At 38.1% G+C, this 13,957-nt stretch overlaps 2 protein-coding genes across 3 annotated transcripts; both read left to right on the top strand.

The window, feature by feature from the left end:
• Positions 1-258: 258 nt before the first annotated feature.
• LOC148572637 (uncharacterized) lies at positions 259-3,165 on the top strand. 2 transcript variants are annotated; one of them, XM_088509957.1, is made up of 2 exons: positions 259-383; positions 603-2,331. In XM_088509957.1, the coding sequence occupies exon 2, from the start codon at positions 604-606 to the stop codon at positions 2,329-2,331; it is 1,728 nt and encodes a 575-aa protein (XP_088366083.1). In that variant the 5' UTR covers positions 259-383; position 603. The 2 variants fall into 2 exon arrangements, with proteins under 2 accessions (XP_088366083.1, XP_088366082.1); XM_088509956.1 differs by lacking the exon at positions 259-383 and adding an exon at positions 3,064-3,165 and having other exon boundaries at positions 517-2,322.
• Positions 3,166-12,235: 9,070 nt separating this feature from the next.
• E12A11 (PEBP (phosphatidylethanolamine-binding protein) family protein) lies at positions 12,236-13,957 on the top strand. Its single transcript, XM_016335306.3, has 4 exons — positions 12,236-12,535; positions 12,627-12,688; positions 12,804-12,844; positions 13,566-13,957. Exons 1-4 carry the CDS (start codon positions 12,329-12,331, stop codon positions 13,784-13,786), a joined length of 531 nt encoding a protein of 176 aa, XP_016190792.1. The 5' UTR covers positions 12,236-12,328; the 3' UTR covers positions 13,787-13,957.

The raw sequence follows: 13,957 nt of genomic DNA, 5'->3' as shown, positions 1-13,957 counted from the left end.
TTTTATCCTTTAAGTTAACGCCGTTTAAATTACTCACAGACGTTAGTGATATGGCAAAGTATAGTGTGTGATGTGGCAAGAAATGTGAAACCCCCAAAATACCCATGGCTGAGTTATACCAAGTAAACCAATTGGCATCCTTTTTCAAACATAACCCGTTTGTCTTCCCTTTGCCAGTAAGGAACATCGCTAGAGAAACAGAGTCACAGGAGGAAGGTTGGTGGGTGGTTAGACGTCGCACCGTCAACTACAGTCCGCCACAGCGACGTGCAGGACGGCGCATGTTGTGACGCCGTCGAGACTGAGGGAGGAGTCTGGGATAGCATTCAGTCATCAACCATTCAAACGTGGATAGCGCCATTCTGATTAAGGTTTCTGACGAGGTAGGCCACCATTCTAGTCAATTTTGCTACTGCATGTCTGAACGGTTAGGATTTAGGGTTTTTTTTTAATCACTGTTGATTGCTGTTAGGATTCTATTGCATTGAGGGATTGAGGGATTTCTGTTCTGTTTTAGTGAAAAATATAACTTTGAGGTGGTCTATATTTTTTAATGATTAGTTACTCTGTTCTTTGGTCTGAACATCTTTTTATAACGGCAGGATGGATGATTTCAGTGTTAGAGTTCATCACAGGGGTAGGTTTTGTAGTGATAAGGGAAAAAATGAGTATATTGATGGTGAGGTGACAACGGTTGACTGGTGTGACAGAGATAGATGGAGTGTTATAGAAGCTTATGATGTGGTTGGAAAACTTGGGTACATTGCTGAAAACATTGGGGTTCTGTGGTATAAAGATACTGAATTAGGATTAGAAGGGTTGAAGTTGTTGAAAGGTGATGAAGAAGCAATGGAAATGGCAAATATAGGAGTTGAAAAAAAGGTAGTTGATTTGTATGTGGTGCATAAGGCCTCAATCCCTGATGATTTTTGTTACGACATTGGTTATTTAGATGTTGGGGGTGGCAGCAAAGTTGTTGAGGAGGAGTGTGTGGATGCTGATAGTGGGCCAAGTGATATTAGACAGGCCCAAAATATTCAAGCAGAAGCCCAAGGTGGAGGGGTGGATATGGAGGCCCAAATGCAGGGATTAGTTGATGCCCATTTATCTGCTGAAGAAGTGCTACAGAATATTGGTGATGGGGACAATAGTGAAGAAGAGGATGACACTGATGACCCAGATTATGAGGCTGATTCTGATCTGCATTTTAGTGATAGTGAAGATGATTATTGTGGTGATGATGGTTTATTTGATGTTGATATAACTCTTGGGGAGATGCACCAAGATATAAGAAAGTCTAAGAAAAGTAAGAGTGCTGTCGAGAAGTTAAAGAAAACTCAAAAGATGGCTGCTGGGAAGAGAAAGAGCTCTCGTTTAAGCGATGATGAAGGATTGAACAGTGATGAATTAGAGGAGGTATCGAGTGAGGATGATGAAGCCAGCAAGAAGAAATTTCCCGTTCACAAGGAGTTGAAGGATATGAGTAAGTATAAGTGGGAGGCTGGAACTCTCTATGCAACAAGAGAGGAGTTCAAGGAAGCTGTGACATCATATGCTGTTCATACTGGGAGAAACATAAAATTTCCAGTGGTGGACAATGTCCGGGTGAGGGCTAAGTGTGGAGATGGTTGTGAATGGTTTGCATATGCAGTGAAGATGGCCAATGAAGATAGTTGGCAGCTAAGAACAGTTAATGATCATCATTCTTGTAATACTGTATTTGACATAAAAGTGATGAAGTCGAAGTGGCTGGCGAAGGTCTTCAGGAGAAAAGTAGAAGAGAATCCGAAGTTGAAGCTGGGCACCATACAAAGTAGGACTCTTAGGAAGTGGAATGTGCAGATTTCAAGAGCAAAGGCATTTCGGGCCAAGCAGATTGCACTGGTTGACATTAATGGAACTTTTAGGGAGCAGTATAGAAGACTTTACGACTATTGCCATGAGTTGCTGCGCACCAATCCTGGTTCATCTGTGAAGCTGCATGTTCAATTACCTCCAGCAGCCCAAACTGAGCACCCCGATACAACAGTCGACTTAAGTCCACGATTTCATAGGATTTATATTTGCTTAAAGGCTTGCAAGGAGAGTTTCATGAAGTGTAGGCCTATGATAGGGCTTGATGGTTGCTTTTTGAAGACACCATATGGAGGATGGCTATTGGTTGCTTTGGGGTGGGATCCGAATGACCAGATGCTACCTATAGCATATGCGGTCGTGGAGGCTGAGACAAAAGATTCATGGACGTGGTTCCTCTCAAACCTAATTGATGATATAGGAGCGGATAAATTATTACGTAGCACGTTCATGTCTGACCAACAAAAGGTAATTTAGTAACCTGTATTTTAGTGTAATTAAGATTTTGCACTATATTTTTATGTCTAGTTATAATTAGTTAATGTTAATGTTATTGTTCTTATAATTAGCTAGTCATGTGGCTTATGCACTATATGTAATGTTCTTTTATAATTAGTTAGTAATTGCTGTACCTATATGTTAATGTTCTTGTAATTGACTTTTATAATTAGTTATAAATTGCTGTGAATTAGCTAGTCATGTGGCTTCTGCACTATATGTTAATGTAATTGTAATGTTCTTTTATAATTAGTTAGTAATTGCTGTACCTATATGTTAATGTTCTTGTAATTGACTTTTATAATTAGTTATAAATTGCTGTGAATTAGCTAGTCATGTGGCTTCTGCACTATATGTTAATGTAATTGTAATGTTCTTTTATAATTAGTTATAAATTGCTGTACCTATATGTTAATGTTCTTGTAATGTTCTTTTATAATTAGTTATAAATTGCTGTTAATTAGTTAGTCATGTGGCTTCTGCACTATATCTTGCTGTTCTTGTAATGTTCAACATATAATTAGTTATATGTTGCTGTTATAAATTGCTGTGAATTAGCTAGTCATGTGGAGAGCTGCACTATATGTTAATGTTCTTGTAATGTTCTTTTATATATAGTTATAAATTGCTGTGAATTAGTTAGTCATGTGGCTTCTGCACTAAACTAATTATTTGATCATTATATTAAAATTGTGCACTTTGCACCAACAGGACCTGGTGCCAACGTTTGATGAATTACTTCCAGGTGTTGATCACAGATTCTGTGTGAGACACCTTTATGCCAACTTCAAAAAAAAAAATTTCCAGGGCTGAATCTTAAGAAAAGGATGTGGAGAGCTGCAAAATGTACATATCTAGCAGCATGGGAAAAGGAGTTGATGGAAATCCGAGCCATTAGTGAGGGTGCTTATCGACACTTGATAGGAATTCGTCCAAAGTATTGGACTAAATCAAGGTTTGAATTCTATCCTAAATGTGACGCTTTTGTCAATAATATGTGTGAAAGCTTTAACTCTGCAATTGTTAAATCAAGGGAAAAACCAATATTGACAATGCTAGAAGATATTAGAGTTTATTTGATGAAGAGATGGGCTGAAAATAGGGTACTTATTGAGAAGTATAAGGATGATATTCTTCCTAGGATTAAGCTTAAGTTACAAAAGGAAATAGATGCTTCTAGGTGGTGGTTTCCGGTTGCTGCCGGTATTTCAAAATTTGAAGTCATAAGAGGCAGGGACAAATTTGTAGTGGATCTTCTGAAGAAAGAGTGTACTTGTAGAAAGTTTCAAATGACAGGTTTACCTTGTCCGCATGCAATTAGTGCAATTAATTGTGCTAAGGATGATATTCGAAAATATGTTTCAAGCTGTTACACTAAAGCTGCTTATGTGGCTTGTTATACCCCCATGATTAACCCTTGTAATGGACATACAATGTGGGAGAGAACTACCCACCCAGATGTGATGCCTCCACCACATAGAGTGCCAATTGGGAGGCCTAAGAAGAAAAGAGCAAGGGGGGAGGGTGAAGAACCACAGGGCCCAAGCACATCTAGGCTGGGGTTACAACAAAAATGCTCTCGTTGTCTGAAATTGGGTCACAACAAGCGAGGCTACCCTCTTAGAAGGCCAAACGTGAGTACTTGTCTAGTAAATATAGTTTTATACATAACACTGTTTCTTATGCTGTTTACCTCTTTATAACTGTAACTTGTTGCTGTTTTTTGTTCATGTCCATCATAGGAAACAACTGCTGCCCCATCCTCAGCATCGCCAGCCCAAAACAATAATGCTGGAACTGCTACAACATCACCAGTCCAGCACAGCACTGCAAGGAATGCTGGATCTACTGGCTCAGTGCATAAGAGTACCAGGTTGGCCAGTGTTGCAGCAAGGCCTAATACCCAACCAAATGCACACAAAAAATTTCAGCCACCAAGACCAACTAGAATTCTTAGGAGCAACTCTACTTCAACTGCACAGGGACAACCCTCATCACAAGGGAGTCAGACTCAGAGTGCTCTCACAGGGTCTTAGTTGTGTCACATCTTGTGTTTGGTGTTTATTTTGGAAGATTGAAAAATGTTGGCATTTTGTATTATGACTTATGACTTATGACTCCAATTCTTCCTTTGTTGCTGAATTATTTTGCTTAGGACTTATGTAATTAAGTTTTTACTTTGGTTATGGCTTATGTTAACTAGAGATTATGTTGATTAACAACTTATGTTATTTTGATAATGACTAATGTGATGGATTCCTTCATGCAAATTTATTTTAGTGCACTGCTGAAATTATCCCTCATTACTTGAGTTTGTCTCTGCCACAACAGGTTCTTAATGCCAATTTTAGTGCCAAACTATTTTAATCCTTTCAGGGATATTTTTGAAACATAAATTAAACTTCAAGGACAACTATATTAACAAGTTTTCGAGTTGAGTACAGTTTTGTAACTGATTACAACCAGTCAATCTATTCTTACTTCTGCTAATTTCAGCTGTCCCAAACGCATTAATACCCTAATCTCAAATGGGTTCCATTCTTCACCCACAAATAAACCATTAAAATCACCATAAACCAACCCAACACACCAAAAATAACAGCCACCAACAGTTTGCATTTAGCATAAACTAATTTAGTCTTCAAGGTGGAAATCTTCATCTTCAACCTTGCAACCTCAGCCTCTTCTGTCTCTGCAACTCCATCTGCCCAGGAAAAAAATGTGCACTCCTTCCCAATCTGCAACATAAACAAAAAAAAAAGAACTTGAAGAAACTCATGAAGACATCAAAATAAAAAGCACTCAAAACTAACATCAAAGTATACACAGCCCCAAAATCTCCGGCCGGGATTTTCTGGTGTCTTTGACCATCTCAGTACAGGGGGTTCACCACAGTTGCATATAAGCGTTCGTCGTCTCCGACTGCTTTTTTGTGATGATACCGAGCCTTGGGAAGCCATTCGTTAGGGTTTCTTATTCTTACAAACAGTGAAGAAGATGAAGAGGAAGACGTAAATGAAGTTAATTTTAGGGTTTGAGGTTGTGATTTTTAGCCATATCATTTTTGTAATATAAATTTTTAAACAAAAAATTAAAAATTATTTTAAAAAACGTTTTAGAAATGACTCACACACATAGTTGCCACATAGAACTCCTTTATTGCCACGTCACTAACGTCTGTTAGTGATTTCAACGCTGTTAACGTTCAGGGATAAAATTGATGCAAATCAAAAACTTTTGGGATAAAATTGAAACAAATTGAAACTTAGGGGTAATTTTGAAACTTTTAGTAAACTTCAGGGACAAAAAGTATACTTTACCCTATTATTTTAAGGGGGAAGAGAATCTCTGTAGGTGAGGCTAAGTATAGAAGAGTAATGGAGGGGAAGAACACATGGATGCATGAGGAAGACATTGTACGAACTGATGTGGAGAATAGGAAACCTCAGAAAGGCGAAGATCTTGCAAGAGTGGAAGAAACAAAAAAGGTTACATTTGTCAAAGACCCGCATGGGAATGGTTGGACGAAGAAGGTTGAAGTCCCAGTAACAAAAGATAATTTTGATTGGTTGTTGAGGAGTTTAGTAGGAGAAACGACGCCGGCCATCAACTTTAAATTGTTACAGAGAGCGATCAGTAAGAATCTCCCTCAAGTTGTTGAAGTTAGAGAGATTGGAGCGTACAAAGCTCTATTAGTTTTCGATATTGTGAAGAATGTGGAGGAATCATTTACTTTCAAATGAATAGTCTCTTACAATTCTTTCAAAATGTATGGAGATGGGAGGAATCGGAATGTAGTGAGACTAGAAGAGTATGGTTAGAATGTTATGGAGTGCCTTTACATGTGTGATCAAGGGAGACGTTCAATAAAATAGGGGGTCTATGGGGGGAAGTAGTCAAGTGTGATGAGGTAACAAAGCCCGCTTTATCGTTCAGTGCTGGCCGAGTATTAATTGATACATGTGTTTTTGACGTGATTCATGAATGGATTCATATTACAGTAGGCACTAGTGGTTTCGATGTCTTTGTAAAAGAGGTGGGACGTGAGGTATATGGAGAGAAATATTCGTTGGAAGATACAAGCAATATGTCAACGTGTGGAAGCTCTAGTTCAGTTGCCAATAGAATTTTGTTGAAGGTGGCGACTTGGGATCTGACGGATGAGCTAATCACGCCATGGGCTATAGGCGACGTTGATGACAAAGGTAGAATAGTAACACGAGATATATTTTTGAATGAGTGCAATCAAAATAATTTAATTCCGAATTATGTGCAACGAAAAACTACTTCGTTGAAAATTAATGGAATTTATGAGGGAGAAAATTGTAAGGGATTTGATGAGGGGGAAGATTGACTCGGAAAGAACAGTTACTGAGGAGCTCTTTGAGAAGGAAGGTGGGCCCAAACATGTGGAGAATAAGTCACAAGGTGGGAATTATATAGGCCACGGTTCAAACAATAAAGAGGCTAACAAGCATATAAGGCCAAGTATACTTTGGGCCATGAAGCTTGTGGGCCTATGCAAGAATGGGGGACTATTGAGAGGAGATGGGCCATTGGGTGGAAATCAGTAGCAACCACCAAGCATGCTAGGCCGGGTCAGGAACCTTCTGGCAGAATCGGGTCAAAGCAGGCGGGCCCATGCTTGATTGGTGAAGGGTTAGGCAGATCAACACTCGCTCTCCTATGTGCAGAGGTTTGCAGATAGGTTCATGCTGCGGCTGGGGATTTTGTTGCGTGTTCCTAAGTGCGGTGGAGTGGCGTGGCAGATCGAGAAGCCTGGAGAGCACTGAACGATGGCCAACCTCCGAAGGAGTTTCACGCTGAGAGCCTAACACGGAGAACTGTGGTGGAAGGGGCTGAACGTGGGGAGGAACCGGAGGTGCAAGATGGGACCGTGGGAATGAAGGCATTATTACTATGCAGAAAGATCAACGAATAAAAGGCCATGTAATAGAGATTAATATGTCATGGATATGAGGTGAAGAGGAAGATGTGGGAAATGAAACTTTCAAACAGCTGGTTACAGAGGATGCTGGATCAGAAACTGAAATGGAGGATACAACTCAAAGTCTTGATCGGAGGCTGACGAGAGAAGAATAGTTAAATGACAATAAAAAAACATGGCCGTTGGTAGAGGAGTCTAGTGCGGTTTTGTATGATGAAGATGCAGACATTATAGCAATTTTACAAAGTTAGAACGAAGTTATTGCGGCAAAAAGAAGGATGGCAAAACAGAAGGAGAAAGCCAGGAGGCGCAAGCCCAAAAAACAAACCAAGGTGTGTAAAACTTTATTAAAATGATTTATAGTTGTTGGAATGTTAGAGGTTTAGGAGGGGCTGGGAAGTTGAATATGGTGAAAGAGTTGAAGAAAAAATATAGGTTAGATATGTTAGGACTTATTGAAACTAAGTGAGAGGTTGTGACTAAGTTTGATGTAGTATGATTGTGGGGTTGTGACACTATGGTCTGGGATTATATAGAATCAGCAGGTGCCTCTGAAGGTTTATTGTTAATGTGGAATGATTTGTTGTTTAAACGTTCGAATTGCTATAAAGGCGATGGATGGCTGTGCATTGATGGTTTGCTGACAAAAAATAACTTTTACTATGTATTCTGTTTGGTGTATGGAGCTCAAGGGTAGAATGAAAAATTGGTGATGTGAGGAGAGTTGAGCTATATTGTGGGCTTATGTCAGGTTTTGTTTTTCTTCATAGGTGATTTTAATGAGATACTACGGTTAGAGAAAAGGAAAGGCGCTGCTAGTTTGCCGGCATCTACAAAAGACTTTATGGATTGGGTGCAAGATTTACAACTAGTAGATTTAGCACTATCAGATCGGAAGTTCACATGGTTTCGAGGTCGATCTTGTAGTCACATTGATAGGATCCTTGTCATTTTAGACTGGCTAGAGGAGTTTCCAGAAACTCCGTTGAAAGGGGGACCTAGAGGTCTGTCAGATCATTGCCCGTTGATCTTAGAAGATACAAGGGTAACTCTGGCCCTAGACCTTTTCGAATCTCGGATTCCTGGTTTACTCATAAATGATTTCTGAGGATAGTGAAGGATGAATGGAGGAATTTAGGGGATGATCAGTTCACTAATAAGCTGAAGGCCTTGACGGTACCGCTGATAAAATGGCATAAGGACAACTTTGGGGACATGGACAATAGGATAAAGAAATTGGAGAAAGAGGATATGGTTAGTGCTGGTAATTATGATGGGATGGTGGAGGCTAGGCGGAAGGCTCTTGTGACTTACTGTGCAAAGTGGTATACTAAAAAGGAGATTCATTGGAAGCAGATGTCTTAATCTCAATATGCTAGAGACATGGACAAGAACACAAGGTACTTTAATAACTTGGTGTCAGCTAGAAGGAGGAACAACCAAATCGACTCCCTGTTAATTAATGGAAGGTTGGTGCAGAATCAGGCCAGAATAAAGATTGCGATCAAAGGGTTTTGTAAGGAACTATATCGGCAGGAATATTCTCCTATGATTGGGTTCCATGATGGGTTGGTAAAACAAATTGATGAAAAAGAGGTAGCAAGGTTAGAGGTGATGCCATCGCCTGACGAAATACGACAGGCAGTTTAGGACTGTGAGTTCAGTAAAGTGCCAGGTAGTGATGGATATAATATGAACTTCATAAAGAAATGTTGGGGAGGGATTGGCCAGGAGATTACTTCAACTGTGTTGGGCTTCTTCCAAAGTGCGAGGTTACCAACGGATTCTAATATAACATGGGTGGCGCTAGCTAAAAAATTTGTGGGAGTCAAGGAAATAAAATATCTTCGACCGATTAGTATGACTGGTTGTGTGTATAAGGTGATATTGAAAGTGTTGGTGAGAAGAATGCAAGTAGTGATGCCAAGTTTAGTGAGAGAGACTCGATCTGCATTTGTGAAGGGTCAGAAAATACATTATGGTACTCTTATTGCTTGTGAGACGGTCTAATGGCTGAAATTGTGCAAGAAGAAGGTGACAATTATCAAGTTAGACTTTCAGAGAGCATATGACAGTAAGATGGAGCTTTATGTATATTGTGCTACAAAAGATGGGATTTAGTCTTAGATGGAGGACATAAAGGAATGCGTGACTACAGCGTCTATGTCGGTGTTGATAAATGGGTCACCATCCAAGCCTTTCAGAATGGAGAGAGGTCTTAGACAAGGAGATCCTCTTTCACCCTTTCTGTTTGTTCTGGTTGTTGACGTCTTGCACAGATGGTAGGTGAGGTAGTCAGAAATGGACGCATCTCTCTAGTACTGGTTGGAAGGGACAACATAGAGTTGTCACATCTCTAGTTTGCAGATGATACAATTTTATTTTGTCCACAGAAAATGGAGATAGTCATGAATTATAAAAGGCTTCTGCGTTGTTTTGAGTTGATATCTTGCTTGAGTATTAACTTTGATAAATCGAACTTGATTTTGATTAACTGTGAGCAGGAATGGGTAACGAATATGTGTGGCTTGTTGGGATGTACAAAAGTTGCTTTACCTGTCAGGTACTTAGGAATCCCTCTAGGCACAAAGCCTCAGTTGGTGGAGACCTGGAAACCGATCATAGATAAGGTGGAAGATAAGCTCAGCTTATGGAAAGCGAAGTCTCTCAACAAAGCTAGCAAGCTGGTTCTTATAAAATCTATTTTTAATAGCTTACCGATTTACTATCTTAGCTTGTATAAGATGCCAAAGTCGGTGGCAGAAAGACTAATTGGGTTACAGAGGATGTTCTTATGGAGTAAAGAAGATGGGAACAACGGTATACCACTTGTGAAATGGGAGGTGGTGCAAGCTCCGAAAAAACTAAGGGGTTTAGGGGTGGGTGATGCATTGATCAGAAACACATCGCTTCTGTTCAAGTGGTGGTGGCGCTTTTCTAAAGAGGACTACCTGCTGTGGAAGAAGGTTGTATGTTCTTGTAACCAGTTGAACCCAAGTATAATGTTATCTAAACAGCCATTACCGACAAGAGGTGTCCCATGGAAAGATATCTGCCAGCTTAATATTCAGGAGCAATAGGTGAGAGATAAGATTATCAGTGGTCTGTCTATGGAAGTGAAAAATGGAAGACATATTCGATTTTGGGAGAATGATTGGTTACAAAGTGACTCCCTAAAAGTAAGTTTTTCGAGGCTCTGTCATAGGGGACTGTGGGTTTTGGGATGGGTTAGAGTGAGTTTGGAACTTTCAGTGGAGGAGAGATTTATTCCAATAGGAGTTAGAGCTTCTCAATTAACTTCATGACCGATTAAGACTAGTTAGACTTTCGTCTAATAGAGAGGATACATTTATATAGAAATTTGACAAAACAGGTATTTTTCTACTAACTCATTTTTGCAGGTATTGGAGAAAGAGACTATCTCGGAGGAAATCATAAGCTACAACTTCACTAGTACCATATGGAGAGGATTGGTTCCTCCAAGAGTTGAACTATTTGCATGGTTTGTCTTAGTAGGCAGGGTTAACACTAAAGAGAGGTTGAGTAGGCTAGAGATTATTCATCATAGTGATAATATTTGTGTTTTATGCAAAAGGATGTAGAATTTCTACATCATTTATTTCTTGGATGTGAGTTTACGTGGCAGGTGTGATGCGCTTGGTTGACGTGTGCTGATAGAGTTTGGGTTATTCCGGGGACTGTCAAAGGGCTTTTTGAGAGTTGGACTAGAGTGTCTGGTCGTAACATTGAGCATAAGAAGTGGCTGATAGGTTTCTTTGTGATTATTTGAAATATTTAGTTGGAACGGAATAACAGAGTATTCCAGAAATCAGAGACAACTGTTGATGGAATTATAAATAGGTCGTTTTTGAGCTACAGAGGGTGGTATGGTGTTGATTCTTTTGGTTGTTGATGGCTATGCCGGAAGTGTACAACGGATTATACTTCTTTTACTGTGTTCATTGTCTTGTGTTTTTAGTTGTGTTTTATACTTTTTACTTGCTCCACTCTATTGCGTTGAGCTTCCTTTGTTAAAAAAAAAACATTTAAATCTTTTTTAATTTTTTGTTTTTGATTGTTGAGTTAAAAAAAATTACACTTTGATTTTTTATTAACTAATTATTAACTAAAAAAATTCTCTAATTAAATCTAGGTAATAAGAGTTGAAAAAGAGTTATAATTTGAGTAATATATTACATAGTTAATTATTTTAATTTATAGTTAATATGTAACTAAGATAGGAGAAAAAAATTATTTAAAAAAAAAACCAAAAAAGAGTGCATTAATTAGAAAACTATTAGTCATTTAAATCCTTTTGTTATTGAATTATAGAATTAGAAAAATAATTTAGTGGAGAATCCAACATTGCAATTTGTGCCTTACTGCTGCTCTCTCTGTTCTCACTGCCCCTTGATTCTCTCTTGTAGACTCCACCAAACAGGAATTATGGATCCTTGTAGCTACCTCCCTCTAGTGCTTCTATTGAGGTGCATGAATGAGTGATGGCTGATGTATGCATCAGAACTCTTGTGCCTAGTGTGTTCTTTGGATGGCTCTGATCAGTCCATGTGGCACAATAGTACAAATAGGTGGGGCCTCTTCTCACACGTGTCATCCCTTTCCTACCCTAGATGATTTCCTGATGACATTACCCTCATGCATGAACCGTGGTTTTCATTGCATTAAAGATGAGAAGTGGCTACCTACTAGATATTTCTAATTTAATTTTTGTATTACTTGTGTGCATTAAAATTTAAATTATTGTTATAAAATGATTAATGTTACTTTGTTTTCAGTAAATTTTACGAGTATTTTGTTTACTTCTCCATATTTATTTGAGTACGTCCTAAGTTTTAATTTCAAAATAATACATAAATAACTAAATTATTGAGTCATCATCATCACTATTCACTAGTTATTACTTAATTCCTCTCCTAATTGGAGTCACATATGATGTCTATATAAAACCTCATGCCTGTGGGTCATATGAAAATCACACACAAATTGACAGTTATAATAATATAGTGTATGTGCATGATGGGAGCTTCGGTTGATCCTCTGGTAGTAGGGCGGGTGATTGGAGACGTGATAGACATGTTCGTTCCATCTGTAGGGATGTCTGTCTACTACGGCTCAAAGCACGTGACCAATGGTTGCGACATCAAGCCTTCCATGGCTACAAACCCACCCAAGGTTACTCTCACCGGCGGCAACATTCACAGCCTCTACACCCTCGTCAGTGGTCTCTCGTTAATTAATTACCATGCATGCTAAATTAAATTATTATTTTCAACTCACTTTTATTTCTATTTCAACCCATTCATAGGTTATGACTGATCCAGATGCACCAAGTCCTAGTGAACCAACCATGCGCGAGTGGCTTCATTGGTGGGTACCTTTCTACTACTCTCTGCTCTTTCTTTGCCCTTAACTGTACTCTTCCTCCTCTTTTTGTCCTTAACTGTACTCCTCCTCTTTACGCTCTTTAATTTGCAATTTACAGGGTCGTTGTTGACATTCCTGGCGGTGCAAATCCCAACCAAGGTATCATTCATTGTAACCAACACAAATTTAATATAATCAACCTTAGCCAGCATGTTTTTTCTCTTATTTTGTTTGTTTTCCTCCTCATCAACTTAGATATTAGTCATGTTTTACATAAAGTATTTTTTATTAGTTTAATATTAACAGTAATTAATTATAATAAAAATACATAAAATTAATTATAAAATATTTTTTATTTTTTAATTTAATTTATTTAAAATTTTTAAAATAAAAAATTTATTTTTTTCCTTTCAATTTTCACTTTTTCTCTTTCAAATCATTAACATGAATAATTTAGAACATAAAAATTTTTTTAATATGTTCTAGATATTTCAATCCACCAAATAGTCCTCCTGTTATATCTATGTCATAAACTCAAATTTTAATATATTTTTTAATTTTATTTTAAATGTACAAATTAGATGACGCGTGTTTATTAATAGAGTATTCTCACTCAAAGTAATGACACGTAGAAACCTAGACTTCCATGTCACCAATTACAGTAGTCATCCTCATCATATTGCTAAAGTCTCTATACTAATTATTCATATATAATAATTAAAATATATGTCCTGTAAACAAATTGTAGATCAACTTGCTCCAAAATTTAGCTATCTTTATTTATTTAGGTTGAATTAATGGTGGCATGCATGTTTATTATATATATATATCCCGAAAAAAATACATGTATGAGTTCATGGCAAGCATGCATGTGACTCAGGAAAGGAGATAGTAGCTTATATGGGACCTCGGCCACCTGTGGGAATTCACCGATACATACTGATATTGTTTGAGCAGAAGGGAGTTTTGGGAGGAGTGGAACAACCAGCTACACGCGCGAACTTCAACACTCGCTATTTTGCCAGACAATTCAATTTAGGACTTCCGGTGGCTACAGTTTATTTCAACTCCCAGAAAGAGCCTGCTTCTAAGAGACGTTGATCCTTCTCAATCAATCAACTATATATGCATCATCCTCCTTAAATTAAATAATGAGAACCATGTTAAGAGTGTTTACATACAGTCATAATATATGTAATTACTTAGTATTATGTACTCCTTTAAATTTCAGTATTATTATTAACTAAATGTTAAGCAAGTATGTTTTATCTA

This window comes from Arachis ipaensis, chromosome B3, assembly GCF_059453495.1.
Source record: "Arachis ipaensis isolate K30076 ecotype BB chromosome B3, ASM5945349v1, whole genome shotgun sequence".
Classification (NCBI taxonomy): Eukaryota; Viridiplantae; Streptophyta; class Magnoliopsida; order Fabales; family Fabaceae; genus Arachis; species Arachis ipaensis.
The sequence above is the reverse complement of the archived record's forward strand: the minus strand, read 5'-3'. Positions and strand labels throughout refer to the sequence as shown.

Coding starts and splice junctions, on each gene's coding strand:
- LOC148572637 (XM_088509956.1), top strand. CDS start 604: ATGGATGATTTCAGTGTTAGAGTTCATCACAGGGGTAGGTTTTGTAGT. Junction 2,323..3,063: donor TCATGTCTGACCAACAAAAG/GTAATTTAGTAA, acceptor TTGCACCAACAG/GACCTGGTGCCAACGTTTGA.
- E12A11 (XM_016335306.3), top strand. CDS start 12,329: ATGTGCATGATGGGAGCTTCGGTTGATCCTCTGGTAGTAGGGCGGGTG. Junction 12,536..12,626: donor TTCACAGCCTCTACACCCTC/GTCAGTGGTCTC, acceptor ACCCATTCATAG/GTTATGACTGATCCAGATGC. Junction 12,689..12,803: donor ATGCGCGAGTGGCTTCATTG/GTGGGTACCTTT, acceptor TGCAATTTACAG/GGTCGTTGTTGACATTCCTG.